The sequence below is a fragment of the Saimiri boliviensis genome, chromosome 18 (assembly GCF_048565385.1).
Source record: "Saimiri boliviensis isolate mSaiBol1 chromosome 18, mSaiBol1.pri, whole genome shotgun sequence".
NCBI lineage: Eukaryota > Metazoa > Chordata > Mammalia > Primates > Cebidae > Saimiri > Saimiri boliviensis.
The window spans coordinates 14496999-14523309 of record NC_133466.1 but is presented as its reverse complement, the minus strand read 5'-3'; the positions used below and the strand labels follow the sequence as shown (position 1 = coordinate 14523309).

Sequence of the window (26311 nt, the reverse complement as noted above, 5' to 3'; positions counted from 1 at the left end):
CTCACTTGCTTAGAATGTTGCTGACACATACCTGCCACCTGTCATTTACCATGAAGCTGAAATGCCAGCAGATATGTCCAAACGTAGCAACTGCTCACAAGTATTATCCAGAGATATTAGCAGACTCCAGCAAGGTAAATATCAACATTAACCAACACTGTTGACCCGAAACCATAGGATACGTTTCTCTTTAAAAACCATCCAGCTAACAGATAGCTAACACTTGCTGTTTCAAGGTGTGCAGGTGTTTTAATGAATACCTGTTTTCGGTAGGGATCATATTAAATTTAAAAATTGCTAGTCTCTGAATTGATTAACAACCCACCTATAGACACCAAGGTCCTGCGCAAAAGCCCAGATATAAGCATGAAGACCCTGCTCAAGAGGCACATCTGAAAATGAAGGATAGTCCACACTTCAATATACAATATAAACAAACCTTATATATTTAATAGTCCTCTGGTCTGGACTTTAAACCTATGAAACTTCTGTTCCACCTCTTGAGTTCTACTTTCCTATTTGCTTTAATATTATGTTGAGAACCACCAAGTGCTGATATATTTACAAAGAACCACCAAAGCACTAGTACAATCAATGACACTCTCCAGAATTTCCAGGTAAACATGAGATAAATCATTGTGCTATCGTAAATAAAAGTTCAAAAAGTAAATAGAAATCATTAAATAATATATTAATAAATTCAATAAAGAGAAAAGGCATGTTGTTTGCAAGGCAAAATTAGAGCCAATGGTAATTTTTAACATTATATTCAGTAACAAAACATATGTAATAATGAAAACCCAGGTACATTAGAGTAGTGGCTGTCAAAATGAAGGTTACAACTGCATTAAAGCTTGTTAGAATTCAATGAGACATTAAAGACAAGAGTTGAGTCAAAAAGTAACCCAAGGTGGATTAAAGATTTAAATCTAAGACCTCAAATCATAAAAGTTTTAGAGAAAACTTACGAAAAACTTTTCTGGACATTGGCCTAGACAAAGAAATTATGACTAAGATCCCAAAAGCAAACGTAACAAAAACAAAGATAAATAAATGAGACCTAATTAAACAAAAAGCTTCTGCACTACAAAAGAAATAGTGCGAGTAAACAGACAACTTACAGAATAGGAGAAAAAGGTTGGTGTGAAAGTAACTGCAGTTTTTCCTATTTAAAAGTAATGGCAAAAGCCACAATTACTTTTGCAACAACCTAATATTTGCAAACTACACTTCCAACAAAGAAGACTAACGTGCAGATTCCACAAGGAACTAAAACAAATCAGCAAGAAAAAATAAGCAATCTCAATAAAAAGTGAGCAAATGACATGAAAAGACATTTCTCAAAAGAAGGTATACAATGACCAACAAACATGAAAAAATATTCAACATCATTAATCATCAGGAAAATGCAAAATAGAACCATGATGAGATACCACCTTATCCCAGCCAGAATGATCATTACTAAAAAGCAGAAAAAAAAAAAAAAAAATGTTAGTGTGGATGTGGTGAAAAGGGAATGCTTATACACTACTGGTGGGAATGTAAATTAATACAACCACTCTGGAAAATGGTACAGCGATTTCTCAAAGAGCTAAAAGTAGATTTACCATTTGATCCAACAATCCCATTGGTAGTTTGCTGCGTAACTAACCAAAGAAAAATAATTCATTATATCAAAAAGATTTCTGCACATGCATAGTTACTGCAGCACAATTTGCAGTTGCAAAAGTATGGAATCAACCTAAGTGCCCATTCACCGATGAGTGAATAAAGAAAATCTCCTATACATATTCCATGGTGTATATATACACCATGAAATACTTCTCAGATGCAAAAAAATAATAATAATGAAATAATGTATTTTATGGTAACTTGGTTGGAATTAGAGGCCATTATCCTAAGTGAAGTAACTTATGAATGGAAAACCAAATACAGCGTATCCTCACTTACAAGTCAGAGCTAAGCTATGGGTCTGCAAAGGCAGACAGAGTTGTATAATGGACACTGGAGACTCAGAAGGTGGGATGGTGGGAGAGGGTGAAGGAAAAAAATTACCAATTGGGTACAATGTACACTATTTGGGTGACGGATATAAGACTTCACCACTGCTCAATTCATCCATGTAACCAAACACCACGTGTACCCCTAAAGCTATTGAAATTTTTAAAAAAAAGAACTGTTTTGAGACAGGATTTATAGGATTACAAGAAGAAACATTTTGGCAAGTGTCCGAATGTGATCTTCCTCAACACTCCCGTGTGTTACTTCTTTGCCCTCTTGGCCAACCCTGCCTTTTGTCAACTGTTAGTGAAAAACATTTATTGCTGCTCAATTCCCATGCAGCAGTGTTTAACCTGTATGTCATGTTACCCAGAGGGTTGGTGTCACCATTTTACTGATGGACAAAACAATGTTTGGCTCAACCAGCCAGTCAATTTAGAGGAAAGGTCACTATCATTTCATTACCTTATCTTCTCACCCTGCTGGCAATTGCACTGTTTTTATTTTTTTTCCTTTCAGTGAGCTGTGATATGGGTCATGAAGAGTGGCAAGAAACTTAGGAGAGACAGAATTTTTAAAAATAGATTGTCAGAATATGTATTAATAGTTTTTAAAACAGCACAAATATATTCATAAATGTGATATTCTACAGGAAAATCTTGGATATCTATATTCTTAATGATCTGTTTAGTGGTAAAATTTATCTGAAAACTTATTTCTAAGTCAGTTCCTATGTAATAAGAATGTTAACTATTAAAAAAAAAATACTAAAAGTTTCTGCTAGGGTGTAGGGAAGAAAGTATGAACACAAAGACCTGGAGATCAGAATGGTGTTAGATCTCTCAAAAGCAAACTGTCAGGTTAAAATATTTTTAGACATGCGGGGTCTCAGAAAGTTTATCTGAAGAGTTAATAGCTCAGACAACTGCTGCAGGGTGTGCTCCAAATGGTATCAACAAATCCAAACACAAATTCAGGCAGTGGATGATACTAAACGCAGTGGCAAAGAGGATTTAAGGCAGGGTGCGGAGGCTCACGCTTGTAATCACCGTCACTTCTGGAGGCCAATGCGGGCAGATTACTTAAGGTCTGAAGTTCCAGACCAGCCTGGTAAACATGGCTGAAACCCATCTCTACCAAAAATACAAAAATTAGCCGGGCGTGGTGGCATGCGCCTGTGATCCCAGCTACTCAGGAGGCTGAGGCAGGAAAATTGCCTGAACCCGGGAGGCAGAGGTTGCACTGAGCCGAAATGGCGACACTGTACTCCAGCCTGTGCAACAGAGAGAGACCCTGGCTCAAATAATCAAAGAGGATCTGAGCTATGCAGCCAGCCTAAAGGGCAGCAAACCTGCTTGGACAGGTAACAAAAAAAGGATAGTGAGCTCCAAGAAGAATGTTTCTAGGGGAGAAATGCAACCAGTGGATTTTCCAATGTGTGTAATCCTATAGTGAGAATTTTACAATTCTGTCAATGATTTTAAAGCGGATTTCTTCGTGAAAAACTGAGACAGTTATTAATTTATGGAAAGGAAACGCTATTCCAATGCACCATGGATTTGGGGTAAACATGTAAATACTACTGCGATATTATCATATGGAAGATTGGGAGAGAGAAACTGCATGCATCTTGGGTGAAGAATACTTTTTTTAAAATTCTCATTTCACATAATAGGAAGTTAGCATATTATGTGTAAAACTGAGAAAACAAAAAGTGCAGAATAAGATTATTATGAAAAAATGATAAAGATGGAAAAAGCCTCAAAGGCTTGAAGGTGGTTGTCACTGCATAGAAGAAATTGAAGGTAAGAAGGCTCTATTTTTGTTGTCTGCTTTTTTGCAGAAGTTACTTTTGAATCACCCATTTAATGCTTTGATCATTTTTTATGTTAATTCATACTAATTGAAGATAATTTTAACTTGCAATGAATACTATAAAACAGGGTAATGAACAGGGGGCCTCAGAAAGGCATCTTCAGAATCCATTAGGACATGGTATAAAATAAGAAGTTTACTTTAATTGCAATGGCCTAGCATTGAAATATAACATTTGGTCTGAACCTTAAAAATATTTCTGACATTTGATTTAGTATTCTGGCTCTAATTGGCATCTACAATAAGGAAATAATCAAAGATGGGGTTAGTGGTTACTTAGTAATGTTCATTAAAATATTGTTTTAAATGACAATTGAAAGCATCCTAAACATATAAATATTAAGTTAATAAAATGTTCTGTATTTATACAGAATAATATGATGCAGTCATTTTGAAATAATATATATTTGCATAGGGGAGTATTCAAAGTAATCACATTACAAAGAATACAAAAAGTAGTTTTTTACTATTTTATAATTATTATTTTACTAAGAAAATAATACTAGTTACTCCTAAGTAGTGAATAATGTTTGTGTTTTTTCTAACTGGATTTTCCATACTGTTTGCAATGAGCAATTATGGATAGAAAAAAAATGAATGTTTTTATTTTTCTACAAAAGTAACCCAGAGTCCAAATTCCTGTAATCTTTTCTTGTGGAGCTAAATTTCTTTTTAAAAACAGTTTCTAATGTTTTTCTCTAGAATACTCCTTAATTTTCTATATTCTTAACAAAATTCAGATGAGAAAATAGAATCAATATTCTAATAAGAGTTTGGATGATGCTGTACAGTAAAGGAATTATCACCTTCCACACATCCTACTTGTATTTACTCACATTTGCACCAGGTTTTTTTTAAATTATACATTATGTTGCTGATTCATCCCTACATCTCTAGTGTGTAATGAACGGTCTGGTTTCTGCAACGTTTCCCCAAGCCAGTGTTCCTCTTTTTTTTTTTTTTTTTTTTTTTTTTTTTTAGGCAGAGTCTCACTCTGTTGCCCAGGCTGGAGTGCAGTGGCATGATCTCAGCTCACTGCAACCTCTACCTCCTGGGTTCAAGCAATTCTCCTACCTCAGCCTCCTGAGTAGCTGGGATTACAGGCACATGCCACCACGCCCGGCTAATTTTTTGTATTTTTAGTAGAAACAGTGTTTCACTGTGTTTGCCAGGATGGTCTCAAACTCCTGACCTCATGATTTTCCCTCCTCAGCCCCACAAAGTGCTGGAATTACAGGCGTAAGCCACCACATCCAGCCTGTTTCTCCATTCTTTACCCGGCCCTGCCTCTCACTTGTTCCTCTCATGCCAACTTTCACTTTTGCTGATTATTTTGTTTAGGTGCCTTTAAAATCTATTTCTACCCTTCAAGTTTGGGAATAACACTCAATCATAACACTGAAAAAAAATGTGGTCAGGTGCAGTGGTTCATGCCTGTAATCTCAGCATTTTGAGAGGCCAAGGTGGGAGGATCACTTGATGCCAGGAGTTTGAGACCAGCCAGGGTTATATAACAAGAGAGCCTCTACAAAAAATAAAAACCTAGCCAGGTGTGGTGGTATGCACCTGCAGTCTCGGATTCTCTGGAGGCTAAGTCAGGAAGATTGCTTGAGCCCAGGAATTAAAGGCTGCAGTGAGTTATGATCATACCACTGCACTCCAGACTGGGTGAGAGAGCAAAGCATGCAGAAAGAATGAAAGAAAGAAGAGAGAGAGAGAAAGGAAGAAAGAAAGAAAAAGAAAGAAAGAAGAAAAGAGAAAGAAGAAAGAAAAGTGTGTGATGAGCATGTCTTTCTTTGTCCAGATCAATAAATCTCAAAAGGTGATTCAAACATCACTCATCGCAGAATCATCTTATGCTATAATAATTTAAAATGCAGATAAATAGGCTGTATCCCCCAGACTACTAAAAAAAAAAAAAAAAAAAAAAACCCAAAACCTATGGAAGGAGAACTCAGAACTCTGGAGTGTTTATTCTTTAAAAGCATGACTAGAATTCCTACACATGCTCAAACTGGAGAAACACAGAACCCAGGTTATTATAAAGTAAACTTCACATATTTTTACATATGTACCAAGTTGATAAGCTACTTTCAGAAGCTGCCTGATTCTCTGTCTTCGTACATATTCTCTTTCAGTTACCAGATCAGTCATTCTACAAGTTTATCCCTACTCCAGATTGGAAGAAGTTCTGTTCTTACCCTGTTTGCAAAGACAGATTCAAGAAGCTTTGCAAACCCTATATAGGACAAACCCAGAGAGTATTATATACTGTATAATTATATCACCTTGTCAAGAAGACAAAACTATAGTGATTGAGAACAGATTAATTACTTATCAGAGTTAGGGAAGAAAGTATACTAAAAAGGAATACCATGACAGAGCATATTTTTGGCAGAGGTGGAGAGGTCAGTGAGAGAATTGTTCTATATTCTGATTATTATTATTCTTACACAGATATATTTAAAAACATATTAAACTATACAATTTCACTGTGTGTTGATTTTTTAATTTAAATTTTATTTGATAGAGAATATTCCTAAAGATATAAAAATTCTCCATTTATTTAGATGTTCTAGATCATATTCTTGGATAATATTACATTTTTCAGAGAGCTTTATATCTACATTACATTGTTTTACTACCTCTACAAATGTCTTATAATAGATTTTGCTTTGATGTTGCCCCAAAGGCTTGCATCAAAATAGATTGTAAGAAATAGACATTAGAAACTTATTAGTATGCTAATTCTTGTGGTGTTCTTAAGGTGATATTTAATGATGATGATAATGATGATAATTTCTAAAAAGAAGATTATTTTACAAGAACAGCTAATTGGTTGATAGGCTGTAAGAGCACAAAGTTAGGGAGACGTGGAATGTAAATGTTATTCTGAGGACTATAGTTCTTCCAGGGTTTGACTACTTAAAGAAGTGAATTCTGCCGTTTGTCTTCCATATCTATTTCTAAGGTGTCAAGTTTGGTGACTCAGGAATAAGCTAAATGTGAAGTGTGAAGTGTGATTTTTTTCCATAACAAAATTCACCTTACTTGACCTTTTCTATTTAAAATAAATTCACCTTACTTGACCTTTTCTATTTAAAATAAATTCACCTCACTTGACCTTTTCTATTTAAAATGTATTTTTTGTCTTCCTTCATGTAGCCAATTGAGAATACTCAAGAGAATAAATTGTTCTCAGCTTTCTATGTGAAGCAAATACCACCCTAGCATCTCTGAGATTTCTTTTAATTCACAACTTTCCTCTTTTGTTATTAATGATTTCGCCACTAAAGTCATACAGAACACTCAAAAAATAAGCCATATAAACATAAAATGCACCAATACCAGAAAGTAATAGATGTAGAAGGCTTAATATTTTATTATTTTTTGAGACAGGGTCTCACTCTGTTGCCCAGGCTGGAGTACAGTGCCGCAGTCAGGGCTCACTGCAACATCAACCCCCTGGGCTCAAGTGATTCTTCTGCCTCACCACCTGAGTATCTGGGACTACAGGCATGCACCACCACATTCAGCTAATTTTTTTTTTTATTTTTTGTAGAGATAGGCTTTCACTATGTTGCTCAAGCAGGTCTCAAACTCCCAAGCTCAAGGGATCCTCCCTACTCAGCCTCCCAAAGCACTGGGATTATAGGCATAAACCATGGCATCTGGAATTTTTAAATATTTTATTGTATATGTTTAAGGTTTATGTGATGATTTTTTGATATACATATAGACAGTGAAATGATTCTATAGTCAAACGACTTAATATAGCCATCACCTTACATAGTTATGTTTTTGTGTGTACATTTCGTATGTAGTAAAGCACCAAAAATCGACTCTATTAGCAGATGTTCAGTATATAATACAATCTTATGAACTATAGCTCACACGTTGTAAATTAGTTCTCTAGAATGATCTATCTTACGTAACTGTAAATTTGTATCCTTTGACCCATATCTCTCCGTTTCTTCCCCTTCTCTTCTCATGGAAACTGCTCTCTGCTTCTCCGTGAGACCATGCAATATTTTTCTTCCTTTGTCTGGCTTATTTCACTTAGCACAAATGTCTTCCAGGTTCATTCAAGTTGTCATAAATGGCAATGTGAGGAGGATTATAAATGTTAACATAGCTTCTGCACATTGATTCTCCTACTTGGCATTATAAACATTGAACCAGAATAAAGACAACAGGAAACCAAAAAGTATTCTTCAGAAGCTAAAACTTTATTGAGTTGCATAACACATTGGAGATTGAAGCAGTTAGGCCCAATTTTAACCCACAGATTTCCTACTCAAGAGTATAATATGAAGAAGAAGAATGAAATAAGAGCATCATGCAATTTACCATGGCCTATTTACTTCTTCCTTAAAACAACATCCATTTAGTGGATGAAATGCTTAGAATAGCAAACCATTAACTTCCTGAGAAATGCAGTAAGAAAATATATCCTTAAAGAATGAATCAAGAGGAAAGAAAAAAAGTGAAAATCACATTTATATGGCTGAGTTAAGCGTATTTATTAAAATGTGGAAATCAGTAAAGTACAATTCACCTAAACTTAAGGGAAAATCAAATCCACTGGGGGAATGTAAAATAAAGTACAATATTCTATCAAGAAAATCTAAGACTTTTAAAAAGACTTTTTAAAAGTGCAGCCCACAAAGTTCATCATCAGTCTACTTTGCATAGTTCAATACAGAGAGAATCTAAAATCCACATTTTATCAACTGGAAAGCTGTCAATAAAATATCCCTTCAAGTTTGATTCCTTAGGACACTGATTATAATATAGTTCCCCTTGTCAGAACTTAATAGAGGTCTCCTGTCAATATCTTCTGTCATCAAGTGGCCAGAAGCCAGCATAGCCATATCCAAAACCCACACGCCCTAGTGAATAGGTGCTAACATATCCACAGCCAACACCATCCCAGGGGAGAGCCACAACTGCCCTAGTAGGAGCCAGGGGAGATGCCTGATTGAAGAGGCCAAAGGACATCTTGTTAGTTGAGTGTTTAGTACAAAGGCTACTAAGAATGACTTACTACATCTCTCCAAAGTCTTTCAGACATCCCCAGTAGAGGGTGTGTTGACATACAGTCCCCTCATTCCATGGCATCTTTATTGCTCTTAAAATTGCTTGAGGTTGGCTGACTGCCTAGTGTCCCTTTAATGAGGTGAGTCCCTACAATGAGAAGCCACAGGAATGTCATCGAAGTCTTTGATAAAAGCAGATTCCTAGTTTATCCATCAAAAAACAGGCTTCTAAATAACCAGAAATATTCTTACCATATTGCCTAACATTGCTTGTGAGATTACACACATTTTGGAGGCACACAAAAGGGATTATGAATACTATCTAAACTATGAAGTTAAACATATGCACATTCTTCTCCAAGAAATTTTGATATGTGATTGAGCTTATTATGGCTGCTTTCAAAACTAATGCAAATCTGTTAATCATATCCATGTGATCCAAAAGTATTTATTTCTTACTGAGCATCTATTCCACAACTTACCTGTAACTTACTTTGTGTTTGGTGATCATTTTATATTTATCCATTATAAGAAAATATATTTTATACTTATGAGTATTTAATTCATTTTCAAGAATGGCACTACTTTCACTAACTTTTTAATTAATTTTCAGTTTCTTCAGTGTTCCTCTTTTGTCATGGAATTATGAAACATGTTTAGGCTCCACGTGTGTTAAATAGCATTGATGTTAAGGTCTACCAGGTGCGGGAAAATAGGTAATAAGAAGAATGGGATGTTTCACAGAATGAACCATAAGAGATAAAACACAGGCATTGTTTCCTCCAGTAATCAACCCTCAAGAAACATGACTTTGTGGAGGAATCTTTTACTCTTCCAGTTTTCATCCTATATCTGACTACAGATCTATAACCAGAAAGAGAAAACCACATCAGAAATATGCACATTAGCCTTTCAACAGAAACTTAAAGAATCTATGGCTACATTCTGCATCTTACATATATTAAACATTAAGCCAACTAATTTTCACTACTTTAACTGTTCCCTAAGATATGATCAATATTATTAGGAAACGGCCCAGTGAAAAGACACAAATAGAAAAAAAGTATCACAGCATCAAAGTCAAAAATTTTTTTCATTATTCAAAATGTTACCTAATTATTTAAAATACCCAGAAAAGTATGGCAGAAGAGAACATGGAGCTTCTCGTATATTTCAAAGAGTTAATGAAAAGGCTATATTCAAAATGTCATTTAACCCTGTATTGATTAATGATAGTACTTAAATTCACTGTAGTACAGGGATTCAAATCATAAAAAGAATCCTATTGAAGCTGTATCTAACATTAGGTAGAAGAGCAAAGTGTTGACTTCAAAAGTGAAGAATTTACTAATGTGTTTCTTTATTTTATTCAATAAGGTATATAAGATACTCAAGAATATAATGCAACCTTGCACAGACTTGCTTATATTTCTGGTTTTATCTCTTATTAGAGTTTAATTTGGTTAATAGCTAATAGAGTGAAAGGATCACAATAGTAAAATCAGATTTGAACTCTGGTCTGAAATCTATATATTGTTTGTCTAACTTTTCATAGTAAGACCACATTCTGTGCCTCACCTGCAAAGTTGTAAAGAAGATGTAACTACCTTGTCTAATTCCTGAGATTTTCTGAAGCTCTAATAAGATACAGTGAAATCATAAAGCATAATATAAATGCATGTTAAAATCATTGCTTTCTTTCATTCATCCCAACTCTAACTCATAAAAGTGGTTCATGAAATGATTCCATATTTGTTTGCTGAATCAATTCACTTAATATTCTAAGCAGTGTTTTACAGACATATCACAGACTGAAACTCCTGGAAAGAGACTTATGTGTTCTTCATACAAAGTGTATCACTGACCCTACAGGTCTCAATGGCAGAGGAAGAAAGAAGGCAGCTTGAAAATTTGCTTTTTGAAAATGTTTCTGGTTAATGCTGATCTCAGTGCTGGTCCAGGGACCACACATTGAAAAACTTGGTTCTAGAGATGAGATAAAATTGAAGAGAATAACAAGATATAAAAATGTATGTGCATAGTCACATATGTTCATGTGAATATTCAGTTAAATTTTTAATTGAATTTCAAATTAAACATGAATGCAATTATATTTCAATATATATATATGGTCATTCTGTATTTATTATTTAAGATCCAAAGTAGATTGGTTTGATTTGATTATTGGGCTTTGGATACTAATATATAAATTAAATTTACCTGGACATCACCAATTTCTCCTTTCAGATAACCCAGATTTAACATCTTCTGGTAATACTTTAAAATCAGTCTTCATTTTATTAAGTTTAAAACATTATTTTTGTTGTAAAATATAAATGAAAACATCATCACTGTAAACATATTTACACCAGAAAACGTATTCAAACCAGATGTCCTATGTCAATACAGGTAAGTATTAAAAAAAAAAAAAAAAAAAAAAAAAAAAAAAAAGCATCACAAGTCTGAATGAGGAACTCCTGGAAAAGTTTGGACACTTACAGGCTGAAGTAACACATCTTGAAGTCAACCTGATCCACTGTAAGCAGAGGCTGGATTTGCTCCAGCAGCACCTTGGGATTCAAAGAACAGCAGGATCAGACTGCAAACAAAAGAATAAAATGCCCCGGAAATGATGAAGTATTCAACAAGAAGATTAATCAATAAACTCCTGTTGCCCGATCTCTTGTACAGCCAAGTAGCTGGTATCCTCTGCAGCTGTAACAGGCGGAGGACTGCAGGTAAGAAGTCACTGCCATCGCCACAGGCAGCACTGTAGCCCAGGGAAAACCTATAACTTCCCAGCAACCATTTCGGTAGTTCTCAGGGAAGAAGTTATATCACCTTGTCCAAGGAATAAAGGTTTGATCAGGCAGCAAGGTCAATGGTTACATACAGCACATAATAGGATCCTTCTTCCTTTGTGACTCATGTAACCTCACCAGAGGCTATGATGAAGAAATGTACCTCCTTCCTTTATTAGATCAAGGGAATTAGTAGTCTCATTAATTTCCTAGATCTCCTTGAAAAAAAGAGATCCTCGTTATTCTTGAAAGAAGTTTGAGCTGAAGAAGGATTCTACTTTATGGGATTTTTTTCCTGTAATGAGAAGTTACTGCAGTGTCTTCAAAGTCTTTGGTTAAAATAGACTCCAGGTTGGATCCTCCAATTATCAGACATCTCAAGAACAAAAATCATGCCAATTGCAATACCAAACTGTGCTTTTGGTCTGCAGGAATTTACTAAATGTCCTCATGCTTCATAAAGCCCTATACCAGGATTTGAAGTAGAGATATTAAAGAGTTTGTAGACCTAACAAACCTTTCAAATTAGAAGCAAAGGCAAAGCAGACAAGCCTACAATCAACATACATCTATGCAGCTAAATGCCGTGGTTATGAAAGGTTGAGTGGAGGTAGTGAGACAGGAATAATAGTAGTCGTTTGAGTGTATATAAAGTGCCATAGATGAATTATACTTCAAGTTCTGATGTTAGGACCAGTGAGAGTGTGGCATAGTACTTACAAACTACAAAAGCGAAGTTTGAAAGCTGCTGGGAAGCACTGAGATCTGGCATGAGCCTCTAGTGTGTCTCTTTTTTGTTTCTTTCTTCCCTGGCTTTCTATCTGTGGGCAGTGCAACTTTGAAGAGCTTACTCATCCCATCATTCTAAGGCAAGGCATAAAGTCATTTTTGACATTTATGAAAAAAATTACTTACAAATACTCTCTATTTGATATCTCTAAAATCTAAGGGACACAGTTAAATGAATGTCACTGAGACCTGGGGGAAGTAAAATTGCTGCATGATGTTACTGTTTCAGCCTCTCAGGGGATCCTGACCAAATGGCATCTGTAGCCTGTCCTGACATCTTGGGAGGCCATTTCTGGGCTCATAGTCCACACATTCATGGGCTCTCTCTGGGGTATCACAAAAAATCCCAGCCAAATATTGCTGTGGTCATTATTTGAATAAATGATTTCAATGGATCTCATTGACAAGCTTAGAGATGATAGACTGGACAGGGAAAATGTGGCACATATACACCATGGAATACTATGCAGCCATAAAAAATGATGAGTTCGTGTCCTCTGTAGGGACATGGATGAAACTGGAAACCATCATTCTCAGCAAACTGACACAAGAACAGAAAATCAAACACCACATGTTCTCACTCATAGGCAGCTGTTGAACAATGAGAACACATGGACACAGAGAGGGGAGCATCACACACTGAGGTCTGTAGGGGGGAAATAGGGGAGGGACAGCAGGGGATGGGGAGTTGGGGAGGGATACCATGGGGAGAAATGCCAGATATAGCTGAGGGGAAGGAAGGCAGCAAAACACATTGCCATTTATGTACCTATGCAACAATCCTGCATGTTCTTCACATGTACCCCAAAACCTAAAATGGGATAAAACATTAAAAAAAAAAGAAAAAGAAAAGTATAGCAGCCTCTTTTTCATTCATTATAGTTTTATTGAGGAGATAATATGAGCTCAACGCTATGCCTTATTTTGGAAACATGGGGGTGAACAATACAGAGCGAAGTCCCTTTACGGAGTGTGTGTTTTCAGTTCTGTAGGATGCAACTGGAGTGGATTCTGGTTGGCAGAGAGGAAGGTGGCAAGGCTTCAGCATCCAACACACCCAGGTTAGAAACCCCACTTTGCCCCATATTCTAGCTTTGAAACTATGAGCATGTCATTTGAACTTTCTGAACTGCAGCTTCCTCAAGTGTAAAATGGGGATAATAGAACCTGGAATAAAACGAACCTCATGGGGTTGCAAAGACTAACGACGACCCACTGCAGGCCCAGAAATAATATTGGTTACTTTGGCCCCTTTCCCAATTACGTTTGCCTCTGAAATGACTGAAAAATTGTACTGGAATACATGCAAAATGATGGCCTAGAATCTCAAATAAGCCAAATTGAGAAGATAGTCAGCATCATAAGAAATGAATGAGATGACAACATGTGCTGACCAAGAATTTAGCTTTAAAGTAATTATGCTGTTCTAAAGATGTAAGCAAAGAGGAGTGGGTGGGTTTGTTTGTTGGTTGATTGTTGTTTTGTTTTGCTTTGCTTTGTTTTTTGAGATGGAGTCTCACTCTGTCTCCAGACTGGAGTGCAGTGGCATGATCTTGGCTCACTGCAACCTCTGCCTCCCGAGTTCAAGCGATTCTCCTGCCTCAGCCTCCCAAGTAGCTAGGATTACAGGCATCTGCCACCAAGCCTGGCTAATTTTTGTATTTTTAGTAGAGACGGGGTTTCACCGTATTGGCCAGGATGGTCTCGATCTCCTGATTTCGTGATCCACCCGCCTCAGGCTCCCAAAGTATGGTTGGTTTTTAAGTATGATTTTCTTGCAGGTGTCAGAAATTTATGAGTTGAACATATGCACTGGGCAAAAGCTATATACTTTGGATGACTCTGAGAAAGGCCACTGTTTGTCTGAAGGAAAATTATGAAAAACCGAACATCACCCACATGAGTATGAAGCATTTCTAGTTTCTACTTTGCCTTCTGTGTCTAAAGCTATTGTCAAAAGAGCAAGAATAGCCTTTTCCGGATAAGAAAAGATTTACACTTTGGATAAAATTTACCAAGTGCCAACATTATCTATTCTTCAGTTTTTTTGTTTGTGTCCTTTGGCATCTTTACTGAGAAGAACTCAGATTTATAAGGCATTTGATAATCTTCCTGAGGTATCCATTGTGGCTGAAAGCTTTTTGGGAGGTCTGGAAAGCAGGGCCAGTATGAATCTTTGGGAAAGGTGACTTCTTATGACTATGAGATTACCCTGTGCTAGGAAACCTCCTCTTCTAGCCTAGCTTCTTGGTGAGAAACTGCTCTCAAATCTGCTTATGAACTGACATTTCTAGAACCAAATCTATGGGAATAGAATATAATTCTGAAGAAAGATATAGACACAGAAGGGACAAAAATACAGGAAAAGAAAAAACAGGAGGAAGGGAAAATCATTTGGCCATTTCTTATGTGCAAGAATAACATGAATAGAGTACAGGACCCCCGCTTTTATCAGATTCACTACAGCTCCACTATCTTCACATTTTGGGGTATCATAATTTTATGATCAACACCTTTGTTGGATAGCATCACCAAATACACTGGTCACATAAAGGGTGCCATCTGGAGACTGTTTTTCCGCCAACCTTATAAGAGAGGGCAGATGTCAGATCCCGTCAAAATAGCCTTTAGAGAATACATGAGAAATTTTAAATAGGATATCACGTAACATATTATTTATGTTAGTTAGCCATGAAAAATTCTGTGGGACTCTAAACCTCCCCTGTGAGTCACCTGGGTAAATGCAAATTAACATTTATACATTCAGTTAACACTGGTGAATTATCATTTCAGAGTAGTCAAGGGATTGGGAAACCTAATGATGAGGAATGGGGGTCTAATTGGACTTACTGGGGGGTCTCTCTAGAAAGTTCTTCTAGAACTTCTAGAGACAAGATGCCTTTAATATTCAAATCAAGTTCTCAGTTATACAGACTGTATTAAGCAGGGCTGTGTTAAAGATACACAGCGTGGTTTTCAATTGGAAGAAACAAGCAATTGATGGTGAAATGGAAAATCACAACAAAACTTCCTGTGTGACTTTGTGAGATAAACCTAAGTCATAAAATGCACAGACATCAGGCTCCCAACCCACAATGGTTATGAATTAAAGAATAGCACTGCAAGATGGTAACAAACAGATGTTTAACATTTTTTTCATGTTTATTGAGGAAAGCAGCCTGATAAACTAGTCATATGTATTGAGTTTCCACTATCTACAGAGCACTAAACTGGGCTCAGATCAATACCAAAGTTGATAATGCAATTAGAAATGAATACCTAACTACACTCTATACAGGCTACCATTAAGCCTTAATGTAGCAGTAAATGTTCGTTCCAGGCTTTTCTTAAATTTACCTGTAACATGTTACTTATTGTTTTCATTTTTATGAATTCTATATGGATATGGTGAAATTATCTTGGTTTTTCAATTCAAAATAAAAGGAGAGAACTGAGAAGCACAGAAAAGAACAGCCACAAAAACAGACCCTGTAATTGTTCTAAATTGGTGGCATAAAATCACATTACTTAAAGGGATTTTTTTTTAATACAAATCCCCAGACCCCATAGATCTTCCCTTCAGAATGTACAGGGGTGGGATCTGGGTGTATGCATTTTTAAAAGACCTATAGGTGATAGAATTCAATTTCAGTTTTTAAAAATAATCATCAAATAATGTCAAGTAATGCAGGTGCACTAGGAATTTGTGCATTTCTATGCAATAGGAAAAAGTGAATTTATAAAATCCTTCTATAACGTACTTTTTCCTTTTAGTAGATCATGGCATCTGCACCTTTAGCACCAGGCTACTGGATATCTACTTAATAGATTCTTTCTCTATCTAAAAATAGTAGACATTTTTATAGCCAAAGCAATCTTCAGTTTGAAACTTTCTAGCAACCACATATTAACTCAAGTTGAAAGGTGCTAAACACAGATGTTGTACCTCCTGTTCTCCTTTAGGGATTTAAAGAATGTTCCACCCTCTATCCTTGTCTTGCTGAGATGTACTAGGCACCTTGGAGTAAAAGCCTTTGTTTTGTCAAGGCTCAGTGTCATAAATAAATGCTGTGGGTAGGTGGGTAGTGCACATCTGTAGTGATCCGAAACAGTGCTTCTTAGAGTGTGGACCTCAAACCACCTGTGCTGGAAGCCCTCAGGAGCTTCTTAACATTGTAGATTTCTGGCTGGGCAGGTGGCTCAAGCTTGTAATCCTAGCACTTTGGAAGCCCAAGGCAGGAGGATCATGAGGTCCGGAGATCAAGACCATCCTGGCTAACACAGTGAAACCCCACTGCTACTAAAAACACAAAAAAATTAGCCGGCTGTGGTGGCACATGCATGTAGTTCCAGCTACTCGGGAGGCTGAGGCAGAAGAATCATTTCAACACAGGAGGCAGAGGTTGCTGTGAGCTGAGATCATGCCATTGCACTCCAGCCTGAGTGACAGAGCAAGACTCCATCTTTAAAAAAATTAAAAATTAAAAATTCAGATTTCTAGACCTAACACCAGATATATTGAGTCAGAATCCCTAGGCACAAGGCATAAGAATCTAAATTTTAAGTCAGCTACTCAGTAATTCTCTTGCATACTGCAATTTCCAGAACACTGGATGAGATACTCTCAGAGGTCCCTTCGAGCCCAAAGTTTTATATGTCAGTCATCATTACAGAACAAACTGACAATCTAATTTCAATTGGATGCTCTAATTGCTGAAAAATCCCTCTTTTCTTTTTCTGTTCTATTTTAACCTGCATGTTTAATTAATTCACTGTTCTCAGCATGAGTTAACATGTGGCTGCTAGAAAGTTGCAAACTGGAGATTCTGTTGGCCGCAACCTTGTCTACTACTGCTTAAAGGGAAAATGATCAGATATTTCCTGATTTTTTTTAAAAAGATATACATTAAAGTATGGTGGAGAAAATACTCTCTTCTGAAATGACCTCTTCAAATAGTCTTTATACTTTTAGCTATAAAGTGAACCATATGCAATATAACCTCTTGCATATGTTCAATAAAAAAGCAGGGTTAAACCAAATCTTGTTACCACCAAAATATTTGTACTACACATAAGATGTTTTCAATAGAAGGATTGAGACATTTTTTATTTGGCTTATAAAAAGGAAATTGCTCTCTTCTCTAAAGGAACACAGAGAAAGGCTGATATATCTTCAGAAATATTCGTTACAGCTCATATCTTTTAAGAGTGAAACTCACTATCTGATGTTGATTCTACAAAGATTAAGAAACTTGCCATGGTTGTGAATAACCTCAGTACTTCTAAACTACAAAATAGATACCTTAGATAGTTTGATATTGGAGATTTATCCCTTCACCTAAAAAAAAACTCTAAGATTTCCAAAGGATGTCTGACATTTCTCTGCTACTCAATGCTCCAGAATCCTTCATTAGGGGACGTGGTATTTTATTCTATAATCCTTAGTCCCTGGGAAAGGGAACACAGTGGGTTTCTTTTGGACTAACATAGAAGTGACTGAAAAAGTTCCTCTTGTGTGGGGTTTTCTTGCAGAAGAGCAGAAGTAGTGAGATGAGAAGGGACCCCAAGCAATAAATGGTGCACCACTGGGTTGGAGGTGGGCATCATAAAATTTAAAGAAGGTTCAAACAGGCAACCTTTTTATTCATCTCCCACAACCCACCCTCTTACCAGCTTTATCACACAGGATCAATAATTCTTTGCTTTCTCACTGTTCCTAATGTCCACATGAGAAAAATAAATTCACTCTCCACCACCCTCAATGTAACAGAAAATATGCATACACCAAGAAAGGAAACTTCACTCTAGCATGAGAATATGATGCCAGTTGAAACTAGTTTATTGAGATTTTGACAGACATATCCACGACTTCATTATGACAAGTCATGAGTGTCATGAAAAATTCAAAAGTAGTGCATGTCCAAGAGAGATGTCAAGTTTCCAAATATGTCCCAGAGAACATCAGCCAGGGGAGGCAGCTTAAGGAAGCATCTGGTTTTTCATTTTCCTCCCCCGGGACTCGAGGCAGTGTCTCTGAGGTTGATGAGCAAATGAGGACTGAAGGAGTGGATACGGGAGGAACTTGGAGATGTGCTGCTCAGCCTTCAAGGAAAAGAAGATTCTATGCCTCGGGGATTTCAGCCAATCAGTAGAGAGCAAATGGCCAGTATCTCCTGCAGCCGAAAGTCCCACAGCCGTTGTAGCCATAGCCAAAGCCATAGCCCACTGGGGAGTAGGTGCTGCCATAGCCACAGCCCACGCTGTATCCCAGCGGGTAGCCATAGCTGCCCCAGTAGCATCCTGGGAAGACAGCACTGGAGAAGTTGTTGCAGTACATGGTGTCAGGAGTGGATGGCTTAGGTAGCAACGGAGTGCGTTTCCTCAGTGGGATGGATTCCTAGTCTCAGAACCTTCTTTATATACCCTGGCTGTGGTGTGTGGTGAAAACACAAGGCCCTCATTTTCATTCTTGACACCAATTTACATTCTAAAAGCTCATTAACTTGTTTTGCCCTTGCTTATGATGTCTTTACAGTTGCCTAAGAAAGCTCTCATATGATACAATGCGGGGAGAAGATGCCTTTTAAAAAAATTACGTCCCTTCCTAAAAAAAAATTATTGCCAGGACTTCAAAGCACATTGTCTCATAGACCCTATGTTACACACGGTAAGCAGGCATATAATATCAAGAAATACTCTGAGGTTTTTAGCTGTCATGCAATCCTCTTGCTCTCTGAATTTTCACAACACACAGTTGGAATTCAATAAATATGTGTTAAATACATTAATTAATAAAATAACAAATAGATAGTGAGTCCATCATAAAATTCTCAAAATCAAAGTATGTCTTAGAATATGTGTGCTTCAAGGATTCTCTTTCTTTGGAGTACGAAAGACAAGTGTCATAGAACTCATCAGAAAAACTTCTTTTCTCTCTCATCTACAGCTACCTTGTTTGGGAAACTGGTTAAACATGTAATCTTAATCACAGTCCTCTCCCAAACTGTACACAATATCACATTTCTAGAAGACTGTTCTAATTCATAGTATTGAAATAGTACTAAAATTAAAAATGGAGTGTTTGGATTAATTCTCGTACTGAATTGTCAAATTTAATTTTATAGCCTGAAACATTTTCTCAACTAAATGTTGAAACTCATAAACAGAAAAATGAATGAAAAAATGACCATAAGATTTAGAATATTTTTTCTCTGAGATCTGATAAAACCAGATTGTCTGAAAAAATGTGACATTATAAAGTGCCAGATGACAATATGAAATCAGTTGTTTCACTTTTAGAATGATCATTCACCCCAGGATAAAGAAGGAATGTTATTCCTCTCTAAGCACAGAGTTAGTTCTCAAACATGAATTGAAGAAGGGAGAAGACTGATCAAAACTATCATGGATCATGTAAGACCTGATGTATTATTTATTCCCAGGCACCTGCGTTAAGATTTCTTACAGTGGCACTTAGTGGAGAACTTGCGGAACAAATAGCCGAAGAGGACACGTGGAACAGAAATGAAAGGCACAGAGATATGGGAATCATTCTAGAAGGCCACAAAACAGATATGTATTACACATGAGCTCCCCTAACTTTTACTTCATAACCCAGAGGTAATTTTGCTCCCTGCTATCCGCAGCTACAGATCAAAGACTGAATCCGAGAACAAGATGAGACACTTGGAAAATGCAAAACCATGCTAGCGTTCTAACTGGTTGTATGTCAGAGGCATTTTTTAGTATATTTTTGATTTTTTTGGAGGTGGAGTCTTGCTCTGTTGCCCAGACTGGAGTGCAGTGGCTATTTTGGCTCACTGCAGCCTCTGCCTCCTGGGTTCAAGCACTTCTCCTGCCTTATCCTCCCAGGTAGCTGGGATTACGGGCACGTGCCACTATGCCCGGCTAATTTTTGTATTTTTAATAGATACGGGGTTTCACCATGTTGGCCAGGCTGGTCTCAAATTCCTGACCTCAAGTGATCCACCAGCCTCAGCCTTCCAAAGAGCTGGGATTACAGGCATAAGCCACGACACCTGGAGATTTTTTGATACAGATATGCAATGCTTAATAGTTACATTCTGGAGAATGAAAACACCTACAGTACCCTGCTTCTTGAGCAAACCTGGATGGCTGCCTATGGGGATTCAGCATTTAAAATTCAAACAATACATGCGGCTTATAGCTAAATAAGTTCAGGGAATTGAAATTGGATTTATTCCCAGAAAGTAAAGGTATTCAACAGCAGATTATTCCCTAAAAGTCACAGAATGATTTGCATTCTATTGCTACTGGCATCACATTACTGTGTTTCATGATGGAAAATTTGGTAATGTTAGGGAAAAATAAAAATTAAACAAAAAGTAGCATTGTAGAATGGAAAATTTAAAATTGTGAATTCATATTGTCAAAGGTCAGCTGATGCTCTATTTAAATGAGTTCTCCCATTCACCTACCCAATCTGACAAGAGGCTAGCCTTGCCTTCTGCAGCGCAAAATCTAGCTCTGTACATGAATAGTAATTAAAATATGTTGTCTTTTTTAAAACTTAAGCCTTATTTACAGAGAACAGCTTGAATTTTCTCTAGAAAGTCTACAGAAAATTCCAACAAAAGAAAATTTTAGGGAAACATATCATTTAGCAACAAGTCATTTAAAACTTAATAGCAAACTTAATCCTATATTGAGCCTGTGAAAGCTTTGTTCTGATATTAGGCTTATCAAAGAAAGAGGTTTTCATAAAGCCTGTAAAGTATACAATGTTGAGAGCCCTCTTTGTTAAAAAGTGCACAATATGACAAATATTAAATCAAGTACAAAAGTAAATATTTGTTAAGATGCTTGAAAATCACAAAAAAATTAAACAGTAGCAAAAAATACAAATATTACAAAATTCAGAGAAAAAATATAATTTGTATTATGAGTTGCCTGGCACATTACTGTAATAGTTTTCTTTCCCACAGGCTAGCTTCTAGCTCCATCATTTAAAACTGTTTTCCCCTCCACTCTCATCCTGTGCCCTGTGCCATGGGAAAAAACTCAGGCTGAGATATGACCTCTGGCCCTGCATTTTCACATCACACACTCTGGGTGGATCAGCAGAGTGGTGGAAGAATTCCTGGGAGCCATTCCCACATAAGAATGGCTAGAAGTAGCCTAATTAGATACAAAAGTGGCTGCAAAACACATAAATATATCCCACGATGCCCGAACTGAGTGTATCACTGACTCTACTTCTCCTTAACCAGATCCTAAAAGTGTCCACGGTCTCTCCGGTGCCGCCCTGCATGAGGGGAAATGTGATTGTGAGGCAGCCCAGTAGAAAGCAGCAGCATTTCAAACCAATTGCTGTTAAAATATCTCCTTTTGTAAATCTTCCCTGCAAATAAGCTATGTCACATGAAGGTTTACGAAAAAGAAAAATATATTCTCACATGTTAACTAGCATGGTAATAGACTGATCATTGATGGATATTTATTGGCTTGGATAAAATTTATGACCCTCTTCTCTTTTAATAACAATCCTAAAACGTTGTTTAATAAATAATTTGACTTTTTCTTTCGCATTTCTTTGATTTCAAATAAGACATGACATAATAAAGATAAGAAAAATTCCTGCTTTTTGACTTTCTACAAGGGAGCAGGAAATATATTGTGTACAAATTTCAGAAACAGAATCAATTACAATATGCACAACAAAAATGTTCCTTTCTTATCAGCTTCAAATATAATGTCTATATCTTCAACATATTACAATTTATTAGAAATGAAAGCTAAATTAGAATGGAATAATTTTGTTTGTTTTTATTTTTGTTTTCGTTTGGGTTTTTGTGTTTATTTGTTTGTTTGGGTTTTGGTTTATTTTGAGACAGGGTCTTGCTCTGTCACCCAGGCTAAGTGTGTGGCATGATCACGACTCACTGCAACCTCCACCTCCCAGGCTCACATAATAGAATGGAATGTTTTAAATGGGTTTTAGAATACGTATCAGTGGTTACCATAGAATATAAAAACTACCTTCCACTCATTTTTTTAAACATCTATGCTTACAGACATTTGTTGATCATGTATTATGTTCCATACATTATGTAGGTGCTGGGGATCCAAAGATGAATGAGAAATGGTAACTAAATTAAAAATTACAAATGAATGAAATACCTGTTATATGTTCTGTTGTATGTTCTAGCCTACAAGTCCTACTGCCCCTTGTAAACTTCTGGAGTAAAGGAGACAGTGGATGATTTTACCTGAAGTAGGGGCTACTTGCAGGAAAATTTCAGCATGAAAGGGATAGATAAACTGGGTCTTGAAAGGGGGTATTTTACTGGTGAACATTGGGTAGGAAGATAGTTGGATATAGGGAATATTCCAGAAGGAGGAAGTAGTTTAAAGCAAAGTCTCAAAGATATTAAATATTCCAGTGTCTTCCAGGAACTACAAATAATTCAGAAAGACCATAGCCTTGGATATAAAAGAATAATTAATGGAAGGTGATGCTGGAAAGGCAGTCAGGGGCACATGACTGTATGTGTTGTGGAAGGAAAGGAGCCACTTCATACACTAAAATGGGGGTGACACAAACAATTTTACACCTCAGAAATATCACTACTCAGAGTATGGAGGGTAAATTAGAACAGGGAAACCAAAGAGTCTGAAAGACAAGGTTTAAAACTTTATTTTTTTTTTTCGAGACAGAGTTTCGCTCTTGTTACCCAGGCTGGAGTGCAATGGCGCGATCTCGGCTCACCGCAACCTCCGCCTCCTGGGTTCAGGCAATTCTCCTGCCTCAGCCTCCTGAGTAGCTGTGATTACAGGCACGCGCCACCACGCCCAGCTAGTTTTTTGTATTTTTAGTAGAGACGGGGTTTCACCATGTTGACCAGGATGGTCTCGATCTCTCGACCTCGTGATCCACCCGTCTCGGCCTCCCAAAGTGCTGGGATTACAGGCTTGAGCCACCGCACCCGGCTTAAAACTTTATTAGGAATGCTTTTGGCTGAAAGTTACAAAAACCCCATTTGAAAGTTGATTAAACAGAAAGAGTTTATATTTCACAAATAATAGGAAATGAGAACGTGAGTAATTCCAGGGTTGCTTCAGGCCTTGACAGTGTCAGGGTTCAGGGCTGGCTTCACAGCGATTCCCTCAGCAGTTACATACTTCATATTCTTATGCATCAACATCCAAAACCAAGAAAAGAAAGAGGACTTCTCAACAATTCCTCCTCATTTTGTTTCAGGAAGGAATATGTTTCACATTTGTCCTCCCATGGATTTCCTTTGGGGTCCATTGTCCAAAACTGAGTTACATCTCATGATTGAGTTCTAGGGGAAGGCAGCAAAATGTACACCTGCCCTTTCTGCCTAAATGATGTGAAGCAGGCTCTGGAAGCACAGAAAAAGGGAGAAATAAATGGCCTTTGGATTGATAATCAATAGTGTTGCCACAAAAGCCATCACACTAACTTAGGCAAGACATAACGTGAGTCTGAACTAAGGTAGTAGCATTAGCAAGGGGGTGAATTTAAGAATTGTTTGGGAGTCAGATTTAACCAGACTGCAGCTACTGTGAGGCGGAGCTGTCCTGTGCCAGTGTTCTAAGTCATCCCATTTTCAACTCAGGAATGCACTCTCAGCCAGTACCATGTTGTCCTCATGTGGACAGGCGCTCCTTCTAAATCCCAGCCGTCCGAAATCGATAGTCAGTAGTCCCCATTCCTGCCGGCCAGCCTCGCGCACATAATCACAGGATCCTCTCCTGGCTCACGATGCCTCTTTAAAAAACTTCTCTTCCAGTGACATGGCCTTAAACAATGGGGTCCCCAAATGTACAGTACTTCTCAATGCCGAGGTTGTAACTGGTGCCCTTTCCATCCTTATAGGTGCTGGTCAAGATCCTCAACCAGCCTCTCTTGCCCCAGGGTTCACCCCACGAGTTCCGGACAATCCAGTACTCAGTCCCATCGCTGACACCCCACCCAGCCACGGAAACGACATGGTTTATGAAGGTGGTGCCGTGGTATTCGGCATAGACGCCTCCAGTGTAGTTAGCCAACCTTTCGGTTGCCATTATTCCACAGCTGATGGGACCGTTTGCGTAGATTTCTGTCATCATTTTCTCCCTCCCGGAGACAGAGCCGTAGTCTCCAGAGGGTGTAGTTTCGGATGGCATGGCACTCTTTGAACTCATTGCATGTCCCACATTGGTTAAACTTGTCACACTCTGACCAGTTCAGGAGAATTCTTTCTGGCTGAACAATAAGGTCAGAGAGGCAAAGTAAGGGAGCCCCGCTAGCAGAGAGTGGTACCCAGGAGTTAATTATTGTCTGCTGGGATCATCACCCAATGTCACCAAGGGGGATTTTGACACCAGATATTCATGAAAGACACTGTGAGAAGGAATGACAAAGGCCAGTACCTTTCAATCTTTTCGCATTATATATTCTTATAATGTGACGGAGTAATCTGACAAGACTCACGGAGAGGAGGCAGACATCCCAGGATCTCTGGCACCTGAGATTCTGCCAAATCCGGCAGGTCAGCCACACCTCTGGCACACCTGTAATTCATTGCTGAGGTCCTAGAATTATGAAGCTCTGCAAAGTAATTGGGACAATTAGAGATAATAAAATAGCAGCTAAGGGACAATATTTAATAATTGCTACAAGGAAGCATACAAAGAACACAACTTCATGCTTCCAGAATGTCGAGTTACTTATCCCAAGAAAGATGCTCACTTAGACTTTCCGTCTAAACTCCTAACTCTTGTCTTTCAGTTACTATTGCCTGATAAACAGATACTATGACTCTCAAGAGTGACTTCCTTTCAACTAATTTACTAACTTGCATATAAAATTTAATTATTGTTGTCTAGAATCTCACATTAAGAAACTGCATCTGGTTTTTGCTATGAAACCAAGTTACACCCACGCCTTAGGATGATGTCATCTGAATAAGAACTGAGACTTAGGATTGCCCTGGGCACCCCCTGCATATGCAAATCCAATGTGTCACAACATGCTGTCAGTTTTACCTTCTTCAAGTCTGTTGGATCCATTAATTTCTATACTGCCTCAATTGTTATTGTTTCTAAATGCCACACATTACCACAAAATTGGTGGTTAAAATTTATTATCCCTACAGTTCTGGGTGACAGAAGTCTGAAATCAAGGTGTCAATAGGGCTGGCTCCTTCTGCAGGGACTGAGGGGACAATTCTTTTATTTGCTTTTTCAGCTCTTAGAGGACGTCTGCATTCTGTGACCCATGGCCACTTCCTTTCATCACTCCAATCTCTCACTTCTGTTGTCACATTTCCTGCTACTAACCCTGACCCTCCTGCGTCCCTCTTTCAAAACCCTGCTACAATCAGATTCAAACCAAATAAGACTTCACTGAGACATATTATAAATAAACTGTCAAAAAAAAAAAAGCAAAGACAAAGAAATGTTTGAAAGCAAGAGAAGAGATTCATCATATACAGGGGAACCCCACAAGAGTTTAAGCAGATTTCTTAGCAGAAACCTATCAGGCCAGGAGAGGACAGAATGACATATTCAAAGTGCTAAAAGAAAAAATCTGCCAACCAATGACACTTTATTTGACCAAGTAGTCATTCAGAAATGAGAGAGTGACAAAGACTTCCCAGACAATAGCTGAGGAAATTTATCATTACTAGGTCTGCCTTACAGGAAATGCTACAAGCAGTTCTTCAAGCTGAAATGGATGTTAATTAGCAAAAGGGAAATATATGACAGTATAAAATGCACTGGTAAAGGAAAGCACATCATCTAATTGAGAATTTT

The 26311-nt window shown here is 37.5% G+C and overlaps 1 protein-coding gene across 1 annotated transcript; it reads right to left on the bottom strand.

Annotated features, from left to right (window-relative positions):
* Nucleotides 1-18321: 18321 nt before the first annotated feature.
* KRTAP8-1 (keratin associated protein 8-1) lies at nt 18322-18912 on the bottom strand. The gene has a single exon (XM_003927675.4). The coding sequence runs from the start codon at nt 18840-18842 to the stop codon at nt 18651-18653; it is 192 nt and encodes a 63-aa protein (XP_003927724.1). The 5' UTR covers nt 18843-18912; the 3' UTR covers nt 18322-18650.
* Nucleotides 18913-26311: the final 7399 nt, after the last annotated feature.

Bases quoted from the DNA above. Each gene is read 5' to 3' on its own strand.
- KRTAP8-1 (XM_003927675.4), bottom strand. From the start codon at position 18,842: ATGTACTGCAACAACTTCTCCAGTGCTGTCTTCCCAGGATGCTACTGG.